This window comes from Pan troglodytes, chromosome 3, assembly GCF_028858775.2.
Source record: "Pan troglodytes isolate AG18354 chromosome 3, NHGRI_mPanTro3-v2.0_pri, whole genome shotgun sequence".
NCBI lineage: Eukaryota > Metazoa > Chordata > Mammalia > Primates > Hominidae > Pan > Pan troglodytes.
Window position 1 is genome coordinate 16425906 of NC_072401.2, and position 10968 is coordinate 16436873.

Below are 10968 nucleotides of genomic sequence, written 5' to 3' on the forward strand. Positions count from 1 at the left end.
CCCAGTTCAAGTGATTCTCCTCCTTCAGCCTCCCGAGTAGCTGGGACTACAGGCGCCCACCACCACGCCCAGCTAACTTTTTGTATTTTTAGTAGAGATGGGGTTTCACTGTGTTAGCCAAGATGGTCTCCATCTCCTGACCTCGTGATCCAACCGGCTCTGCCTCCGAAAGTGCTGGGATTACAGGTGTGAGCCACCGTGCCTGGCCTCAATGTCTCTTTTCAAAGGGGCAGGGCCCTGGTTGAAGATGTGCATGTATTGGGGTAGGGAAGCCAGTGGGTCCCACCTTGGCTTCTTTTTAGTAAATGTCAGTTGTCTGCTCAACTTTTCCAGGCAAGGCTTAGGAAAAAAATGGGCATAGGCTAGGGACAGAGGGAGGGAAGAGAAAAAGGAGTACTAAAGAAGATGGGGTGGCCACAACATCTTCCACACAACAAAGTGGCTAAACACAGATGCCACAATCAAGAGTGTGGGTGAGGGTGTGCAGTTGACAGTGGGAGGTGCTGCCTGGCATGGCCCCTTCCCATGCCCCCAGCCATCCTGGCCTTGTTCCCTCTTGCATGTTTATGTCTATTGGACTATGTGGTCCTCCCTCCTGGATGCTGCCTCTGTTTTGTCTTTGCATTTGACTACTGACATCTGCCCCTCAGCATGTCAATCTCTCTCTCTCTCTCTCTCTTTTTTTTTGAGACAGAGTCTCACTCTGTTGCCCAGGCTGGAGTGCAGTGGTGCGATCTCAGCTCACTGCAACTTCCACCTCCCAGGTCTAAGTGATTCTCCTGCCTCAGCCTCCTGAGTAGCTGGGATTACAGGCACCCACCACCACGCCTGACTAATTTTTTTTGTATTTTTAGTAGAGACAGGGTTTCACTATGTTGGACAGGCTGGTCTCAAACTCCTGACCTGTGGTTATCTGCCCGCCTCAGCCTTCCAAAGTGCTGGGATTACAGGCGTGAGCCACTGTGCCTGGCCCAGGATGTCAATGTCTCTTGATGATCCTTTTCAATATCTGCTTTTCCACCTGCTGACCCATTTTTGGCAACGTGGTCTAATAATAAGGATAAACAACCGAGCACTGGGCTATGTCCCAGAAATGTTGTCAGGAGCTTCATAAACACCATCTCACCGAATCCTCCCTGCAATCTGCCGTGGTGATAACATTCCCCCAAAGCACAGACAAGAAGGCTAAGACAATCAGAGAAATGAAATGACTGTCTGAGGCCTCCCCAGACAGTGGGAGGCAGAATGAATTTGAAACCCAGGGCTCTGCTCATTCCACTGCCTGGGGCTGCCTCCCCGGCAGACTCCTCTGCTCCAGTATGAGTGCTTGAGAGCACAGCTGCCTGGGGAGGTTCCAGGCTCTGCTCTTACTAACTCTGTGACCCTGGAAAGTGACAAAACTCCTTACACTCCCTGGACAGTCTTGACAATAGGGTGGTCGTGAAGATGAAAGAGCTTATGCAGGGAAAGCAGTTTGAACAGTGCCCAGAGGAGTGGACCTCCACTTTGGGTGTCCAATGCGATCGCTCGGGGTGCTTTAAAAATTCCTGAGCCGTCCACCCCTACAATTCTGATGGAACTGCTCTGGGGTGCAGCCTGGGCATCAGGATTTTCTAAAGCTCCCCAGGTGATTCTAACCTGTAACCAGGGCTGGGAACCACTGCCTCTAGCATGCAGGAAGCACCTAATAAATGTTGGCTAGGACTCTTTTGTCCTGTCTGGCCCCCACACCTGCTTCTGCTCTGAAGCCATGACCACTCCCCTCCCCACCCTTGCCCTGCCTGGTTTCCCAGCGACTAAGGGGTTGGCTTTGGGCTTTTCCAACAACATGGGCACATATGCCAGGATGGTCCATCTGGGTCCTTGGATTCCTGCCGTTGCAAAACCCCAGCCTACCCTGGGGCTACCAGTGTTTGGCTTAGAGCAAACTTCATACTCAGTCCAGGAAAGACAATTCCAGGAATTGAATTCACAGTTGTGTTAATGGGAGTGGGTGTAGAAGGAGGTGGCACTTTCAGCTTTGAGGGGCCCTAGATAACTCTGGGACTCTCCTATGACATCACTCACCTTGGCTACTTTCAATGGGAGGGGGCTGTTGCTTTACTTTGGAAGCTAGTGCTGACAGCATTTGGTAGCAAATGTGCCACTACTAAATCACATTGTGCCTGGCAGTCAGGTTCTGGAGGCAGTGCTTATGTTTGTAAAATTTATTTTAGTCAAAATTACATTTGACAACCTTTCTTTTGTGGGTACCAGATAAAGGCATTGGTTTGCACTTAGAGCAAAAATAAAATACATATTTTTAAACACTGGAAGACCAGAGACAGACAGAAAAGAAGCAAACTCCCATCTGCTATCTTAAGTACACTCCGGGCACATTTTCACTGCATCCAAGGGTGGATTAAGTTGCTTACAGTATTCATGTCTTTACACTTCTCTCTTTCCCCCTCCACAGCAGGACACATATTGTTGAAGGAGCCTAGGTGAATTGTGAATGTGCTACAACTTCACCATAGTCCAGTTGTTCTCCACTGTGGGTAACTTCATCTCCAGGAGGCATTTAGCAACTTCTGGACATATTTTTGGTTGTCATAACAGGGGGAAGGTTGCTACAGTCATCTAGGTACTAGGGCCAGGGATGCTACTCCACAGCCAAGCATGCACAGGGCTGTTCCCTACTCCAGGGAATTATCAGCCCAAACTCTCAACTTTGTCGAGGTTGAGAAACGCTTCGGTAACCTCTGAGGTCTATTGAGCAGCTGCCATGCACTGCGTGGGTGCTAAGAATAGAGTGGGAAGCGAAGCAGATCCATTCTCTGCTCACCCAGCGCCCACAGCAAGTGGCATCCTGATTCTTATCAGTGGCTCCCCTGAGCACCAAGATCTAAGAGCAGTGAAGGTAGGGGCTGCTGTACCCACAGGAGGGTCTCCAGGACAACCAGCCACCCAGGAGCCTGAGCAGGAGGAGCCTGCAGGAAGTGAGCTGGAAGTCAGGTTAAGAAAGTCGCAGAGGCTGCTCATAGGCACCAGCTTTGTCTCCATCTTCCTCCTTTGTCATGCAAAGTGCTTCTGTGAACTTCATGAGCATGGGGTTCTTAAGGCCCATTGGGTAGAGGCTTTAGGAACCCCATGATCGTGCTGCACACAGCCAGGCTCCATCTCACAGGCAGGTCCTTGGCATGGCCTATCTTGAGTCTGGTGTAGCTTTTTTTCAAAAATTGCCTTCTTATCTCCTCTCTCAGCTAATTGGTTCCTTCATTCACTTACTTATAACAAACATTTAATGAGAATACATATGTGTAAGGACCTAGATTTAGGTTTTAATTATGAATAGTTCTTATTGGATGCATATTCCACACCCATTTTAGAAATGGAAAATGTGAGATGAAATAACTTGTTACAGGTCACTTTTCTTTTACTCTGGAGCCCATAATCATTGCCCCTGCAGTGATTTCTCTCCTTCTCTTTCATATACTCAACCAATATTTATGGAGGATCCACTGTGTGCTGGGCATGCACTGAGCACCAGGGCTATGATGGTGGACAAGACAGATTTCATTTCTGCTGTTATTACCTACATTGTATTAGTCTGTTCTCTTGCTGCTAATAAAGACATACCTGAGGCTGGGTAATTTATAAAGGAAAGAAATCTAATGGAATCACAGTTCCACATAGCTAGGGAGGGCTCCCAATCATGGCAGAAGGCAAATGAGGAGCAAAGTTATCTCTTACTTGACTGCAGGCAAGAGAGAGCTTGCGGAGGGGAACTACCCTTTATGAAATCATGAGATGTCGTCAGACTTACTATCATGAGAACAGCATGGGAAACACCTGCCCCTCATGATTCAATTACCTCCCACTGGGTCCCTCTCATGATGTGTGGGAATTATGGGAGCTACAATTCAAGATAAGATTTGGGTGGGGACACCGCCAAACCATATCACACATTTTCAACTACTTTATGGAAACTCCCCCTGGAGAGCCCACCTCAAGCTCTCCAGGTCCCAAGCCAGCCTTCTTCTAGAATCTTCTCCCCATCCCTCCCATTCTTCAGAGGGAGTCTCAAAAAGATTTTCTTGGATATTGCTGCATGAAATGGTGAGCATTGTACACAGCACATTATGCAAACCAACACATCAGAGGATGGCTGGTGTCATATCTGCTTGAAAGCTTTCAGCCCCAAACACTTTGGCATTCCTGCCATTTCTGCCAAAAACAACTTCGGAGAGAGGCTGGGGAAGGAGGCTAGGTGAGATCTGTTGGATTCCAGAGATTCAAGTCAGCACTGGTGTGACTGTGAGTTACCACACAGAGCTGGGGTGCCCAAAGGAAGAGACCCTCTTTCTGCCGAGATGTGGTTTTATAAGGAAAGAGAGACATTCCCACTTCTGAGTGGCTTTAGGGGGTACAGACATGCCAATCTTCAGCACATCTTACCTACCTAAAAATTTCCATCTTTTGCTGTCAAAACAAGTCATATCTTAAAGACCACACACACAGAGAAAGTTGGCTTATCTACTTCATATCCAGAAAGTTCTCAGGAAGAAAATATGTAGCACTAAGGTGAATAGAAGTCAATGTAGCCGGGCACGGTGGCTCATGCCTGTAATCCCAGCACTCTGGGAGGCCAATACGGGTGGATCACCTGAGGTCAAGAGTTCAAGACCAGCCTGGCCAACATGTTGAAACCCTGTCACTACTAAAAATACAAAAATTAGCTGCACGTGGTGGCAGGTGCCTGTAATCCCAGCTATTCGGGAGGCTGAGAGAGGAGAATCGATTGAACCTGGGAGGCAGAGGTTGCAGTGAGCTGAGATCATGCCTCTGCACTCCAGCCTGGGTGACGAGAGCGAAACTCCGTCTCAAAAAAAAAAGAGGAAAAGAAAAAGAAAAAAGGTAAAAAAAGAAAGTCAATGTAAATCTGTGGAGCCTCTATTTACATATTTCTTTTTACTGTGTTCTTAAAACGTCCCCTCAGCATATGACTATGATCGGAGGCTGAGTGCAATGGAAGTGTTCACTTCTAGAACTTTCTCTCTGTAAGGACAGGAAGAAGATATATATGTGGAATGGACTGATGGATATTGTTCATTGTCAAGTTTGGCCTACATCCAGAGACCATAAATGTCACTCTTCTATCACTGAGTGAAGAAAATCATGCACTTCAGAGGCAGAAAGGGCTTGGGACCTCCAGGCCAGGGATTCCCATTATAGGCTCTGCCATTTCATAACTTCATAACCCTGGGAAGGTTCCTCGGCTTCTCTCAGCCTCACTTTCCTCATCTAGAAAATGAAGGTGAGACTCCTACCAGATGGAGTTGTGGGGGATTCACGAGACAATGGAGCAAAACCACTGGCACATAGTGGGTGATCCATAATGGTGGCTCCTGGCCACTTGTACTACAGACACAAACAAACAAAACCAAAAACCTTCCACAGTTAGACAGTTTTCACTGGGAATTTTGACTTCCCTCTACAATTCAGTCTCCTGCTGTGGACTTTAAGTGGTCAGTGGTGTTGAACAACTATTATCTAACTATTGGCATAGTATTAAGAGATTCAGAGATATTGACCAATGTCAGTGTTTCAGGACCCTTAATAATGGGTGGGTTTCATGATTCCATTGTCAAGATGAGCTCATTTCTGCTCAGAAGATTAAATAATTGGCCCTGAGACTGGTTATCTATCAGCAGAAGCAAACTTTGTGCTGAGATCCAGGTCACTCTTCCATGGTAGAGGCAAAACTCCTTCCAGTTCTGCCAGTGACCAGAGGCCAGGAGTGAACTCAAACCAGCAACTGCGGGCCTGGAGGAGTTTAAGGAGGCTTTGGGTCTGTTCTCCAATGTTCTTGCCAACCCATAACAAACCTGATGACTGTTGAGTGACTCCTGGAGGAGATTATTCGTCTTTTTCTATCTCAGGGCTATGTTATATATGTGGAGGAGGGGGCCACAGGGCTGAGAACCTGTGTAGACCTTAAGGGAAAATATCCTTTCTTTGCTGTGGCTTGAAGGAGCTTGGGGAGGGTCTGGAATGTTGCTTCAGTGCTCTTGGAGTTGGTGATAAGGTTCACAGGTCAGGCCCCAGGCCCCATCCTACAATGACCCCACCCTCTTGGACATTTCTCTAACATGCCAAGCATGATCCCTGTCGTGGGAATGGGAGTGCCATGAACACAGGGATTTCTTTTTTCTCTTTCCTTCATTGCTATTTCTCACCTATGGTAGAGTTCCTGGCAAAAAGAAGGGACAAATAGGATTGAATAAATAGATTAACCATGATTTCAGGGCATATGTTCTGACTGGTCCCTCTGTTTGGAACATTCTTACCCAGGAGAGTTTCCTGGCTAAAAAGAGATTCCTCTTTTTAGGTCTAAGCTCAAAAGTAACCTCCACAGAGATGCTTTTCCTCTCCACCCCATCTAAAGCTCATTACCCTCGATCACTTTATCCCCTTCCCTTGCTTTAATAGTCTTCTCTATCATGTATCATGTATCATGAGCTCATCATCACTTTTCCCACTGTTCCATGAGGGCAGAACACTCGTCTCTTGTACATCCATTGCTGTATCTCTGGCACCTGGAACACAATCTGGCGTGAGTCATTGCTCTGTAAGTTATGTGTTGAGTGAGTGAGTGAATGAATAAATCCACTATCCATGGGAAAAGCTTGGAACAGTGCTTGCTCATAGCAGGTAAGAGATAAGTGTTCGTTTTATTGATGATCATGATGACATCCAAATGTCACTCTGAGGCTGTGGCACTGTGGATTGGCCTCTGACATCCTCAGTGTGCATCCCAGTAGGTTGGTGAATGTAAAAGGTTTTCCTTCCACCCCACCTGCCATTCCTCCCTGCCACCATCAGACATGCTAAAGAACAGTGCTTTCATCAGCTTCTGCTCCTCCTTTCCCTGGTTGTGGAATTGTGACAAGGCATTGGAGACAGTTCATCCTCTCTCCCCCACTCTTAAAATACAACTTTCAGATCCTTCATACTAACATATAAATGAATAATGGCAGTCTCATCCCTGCATCCCATCCGATCCCAGACACCTGACCTCTCCCAGAATCTGAAACTTCCCATCTATTCACTTTCACTCATGTTATCAAATGCCTAAAGTGCCTCCACTTTGCCCCATTTTATTCCTACAGATACTCTTTCCAAAATCCAGCTCCACTATTCCCTCCCCTGTTACACTCAAGCCCAGATCTTACAGCAGTTTCTGCCTCCTCTCTCTGGTTTTCCTTGTAGCCCTCTCCCCCTTCCTTTACAGCCCTTATCTTGGGCCACTGTACTTAACTAGGCCTTTCTTCTCCAAGAATGAAGAATGAAGAAATGAAACTCATTTCTTCTCCAGAAATGAGCTTTGCAAGGCTGGGGTCCTTCAGGTGGGGGAGGGAATGGGCAGCTCTGACATGAATCAGTAGCGGAGGTTCCTCAACCCTGTAGACTCAGCTGTCAGAGCTCCTGGGTTCCAATCCTACCGGCCCTCTTACCATCTATGAGTCCCTGACAAATGATTTAATCACACTATATACCAGGTGTCCCACCTGAAAACAGGGATCCTAGTTATTATACTTCAATAAGCACCAAACACCACTGACCAATGGATATAATTATAAAGAAGGATTCCGGAAAGAGATAACTTGGGAAGGGTGGGGAACTGGAAGTTCCTATTTAGATTGTTTTTCCACTGATATATGGGGACTAGTTAATGAGTTTATTTGGGACCAGACACAGAGAAACCAAGCAATGTTTGAATGTATTTCTGAAAAACACCCAGAGTTTTATTACCATTAATTCAGCAGAAAGTTCGTTGCACTGAAATTATCACTCTGGCTCATTCAGCTCAAAGACTCTTCACTGCTCAAACACATAGCTGTGTGGGCCATGGAAATATATGCTGCAGCAAACAGCCTCTGAACATCACATCCAAGAAAAATAGGGCAAATTCCAAAAGACAAAAGCAAAAATTACAAAACCTGTTTAAATATTTCGTTACAGTCACTTAGCACAAAAGTTCATATTTTGGGGGGACTGTAGAGAGCTTTATAGTATACAGAGGGACTTACGACATGACATCTCTTAAAGGAACCCGTTCTCTTTTGACCTCATTAGCATGACGTGTCTTGCACTATGCTCAGGAAGAATGTGCAGAGAGAGCTCCAAGTCTCTCCACAAAACTCCAGGGCAGTCTTCCTCTGGTTTGCCATATCTGGGTCCTCCACACACTCGGGAGCTTTGGTGGCCATGGTCTGGGTCACTGCTAGGCTAGAGGGGGTGGTCTCTTTGCCCTTGATATGCTCCCTGGGGGACATCTCTGTTTTCTCCTTCCTGGGCTTTGTGTTCCCAAATAGAGTGGAGCTGACTAGCTTAAGACTGGATTCTGGAAAATCCTTTCTGCACACTCTGGTTTTCACAGCTGTCTTGGAATATCTACAGATGTCTTTCTGTGAGCGCAGATTCCGGGCAACTTGTTTCCAATAGACTCTCTCATCCTTGAGCTTTAGGCATGAGGTTGGATTGCCAGCAAAGACACAGGAAAATTCATGGTCCAATCGAGTGCACTCAACCTTGAGAGAGATGCCCTCCTCCTGCTCAGTAGCAGCCCATCTGCAGTTGGCTTGGTCTTTGGTGACAAACTTGCCTTTGTTCCCTGGCCTGCTTTTCTGCTTAATCTGGGTGTTGCCCAGAGTGTCCTTTTGTTCTGAGACCACTTTGCTGTGAAGTCCATTCTTCACTTTTTTTTTCCCCTCCACCAGGAGCACCTGAGCAGCCAGTAGGAGGAAGGAGAGCAGGGTGAGGCTACGGATCCTCATGGCTGCAGCTGGGCGTTCACCTGTTTGACAAAAGGCAAGTGAGTCAGTGGCAGGCAGCAGTTCAGCTGTGCAGGACTACACGCTGGCCTCCCCCTACCCTGACAGGTGCCTACCTGATTTCAGAGTAGACCAAGAACGCTTCTGGCTACTGGAGTCACTAGACAAACAGCCTGTCTACTCACATTTCCACTTGACTTGAGTCTTGAGTGTCACAAAACTACCACTCTTTGGAGCCTCACGAACTCTCATTTATCATTTATTCACTCATTAACTCCTGCATCTGCTCACTCCTCACCCTTTCATTCACTCATTCAACAAGCATTTACTGAGCACCTACTATATGCCCCCCACCAGACTAGGTGTTGAAGAAATCACCATGATTGAGAAAGCCTCAGATTTGAAAGAGCTTAGAGACCACTCTTTGGGAGAATTTAAATAGCATTGATCAGGGAATCTATCCCGTCATCTCTGTTTCTGATCTGAAACAAGTTACTGCTCCAAACTTTCTTCCAGCTCCAAAGGGCTGGATTTCTATCTCATGACTCCATAGGGACACAGATGCCCAAAATGAGAAAAGATGTGACAGATGCCCAAAATGAGAAAGGACGTGGTAAGCATCATGAAAGGTGATGTTGACCCAGAGTTGAACATGCCTGGGGTTTGGGTGGGGTGGGTGGGGTTGTGGGGGTGGGGGAGCTTTTTGTGGGGAAGTAAGAGTTTAAGGAAAGGTGTGAGGTGGGGTGGTTGTCTGATTTGCCTAGGCAAAGTGAATCAGGGTGGAGAGAGGTGAATTTCAACCAGATAGTTCACACTACAAGATCGAAGACAAGGATCATGAGAAATCATTGAATCAATAGGATGAACACCAACGTCACACTGAACTGCATGGATCTGATCATGTGTACAATAAAAACCCATGCTTAACAGAAGAAGAGAAGTCAATTTCTATATGACACCTCCTGTGTGCTAAGTACCGGTCTAGGGTTTGATTCCCACCTTGTGAAATCCACACAAGAGCTCTTCCAGGTAGCTATTAATATGTCATCCCAGGTGACAGCTCTGACTCTTAAGGCTTAGACAGGTAAGTAAATTGCTCAGGATCTCATAGTGGGCAAGTTCAAAGCTGGTATGGGTAGCCAGATCAATCTCCTTATTCCTTTCTGTCACCCCTGGTTGATCACTTTTTGCTTTTCACATTTACTCTGCCCTTTAAAAACATTGCCAAAGAATAAGAAAAACAACTATGAGCAATGACAATTTGGTTTGATATAACACATAATGATAAGATGATTTGTATTATTTGTGCTCCATTTAAAACAAAACACAGAATTTTTTATAAAAAGAGGCAGACCCAGGAAATGGTCCTGATCTGATTTCTACCCTAGAAGTTGGCCATCTTCTAGGGTTAAGGAGGAGAAAGACAATCACAAAAGGGCAGAGAACAGCAATAAATGGTGAAGAGGAGACTGGATATGCCAGAAAAACACCCAGTCATCTCTCACAGCCCTGGGGCTCAGCCCCCACCTGCCCATGATGGAATGCAGGCCCAAGAAACTCCAGGCCCTTGGTGGAGTGAGAAGTGGCAGCAGGTAATAAAGCTGTTAAAGGAGCAAGGCTCTTACCTTGTTCTGAGCACACAGATCCAGTGCAATCCCAGGCGGTGGGAGTGAATTGCAGGCTGCAGCTGTCTCAGGTAGAGTGCAAGGGGGGTAGACTATTCAACAGGAGCCAGGCTGACTGGGTTTTTATAACACTCACTGGGTTTTTACAACACTGTGGCACGTTACTCACAGCTCCTCCCAGCCACGCCCCTCCGAGGGAGCCGGTTCCTGCAGGGAAAGTGCTGGATGTAATCCAGTGAAAAGGGGGGTTACCTGCACGCCATCAAACGCTTCCTCTAGGCCCTTCCCTGTCCACCCTGTGGCCAGGATAGGAGGACAACTCAGCCTCACAATGACCCTCCTTGATGGGGAGAGGACCCCAGCAGTGATGTCTATGGAGGAGTAAAATAACTATAATGACATGATCCGAGCTGCCAAACTACTGAGCCCATTTTACCTGAGTTCTCCTTTTCCCTCGTCACATCCGCTCTAGTAGGGAGTGCAATGATTCCTCCCCTTTTACAAAAGCAGGAATTGGTTCTGGAGAT

The 10968-nt window shown here is 46.8% G+C and overlaps 1 protein-coding gene across 1 annotated transcript; it reads right to left on the minus strand.

Moving 5' to 3' along the window:
• Nucleotides 1–7763: 7763 nt before the first annotated feature.
• Nucleotides 7764–10662, minus strand: FGFBP1 (fibroblast growth factor binding protein 1). Its single transcript, XM_009447384.4, has 2 exons — nucleotides 10442–10662; nucleotides 7764–8839 (listed from the first exon to the last, which is right to left on the minus strand). The coding sequence occupies exon 2, from the start codon at nucleotides 8817–8819 to the stop codon at nucleotides 8115–8117; it is 705 nt and encodes a 234-aa protein (XP_009445659.1). The 5' UTR covers nucleotides 8820–8839; nucleotides 10442–10662; the 3' UTR covers nucleotides 7764–8114.
• Between the last annotated feature and the right edge of the window lie 306 nt (nucleotides 10663–10968).

Excerpts from the sequence above, each read along its gene's own strand:
- FGFBP1 (XM_009447384.4), bottom strand. The coding sequence starts at position 8,819 with ATGAGGATCCGTAGCCTCACCCTGCTCTCCTTCCTCCTACTGGCTGCT.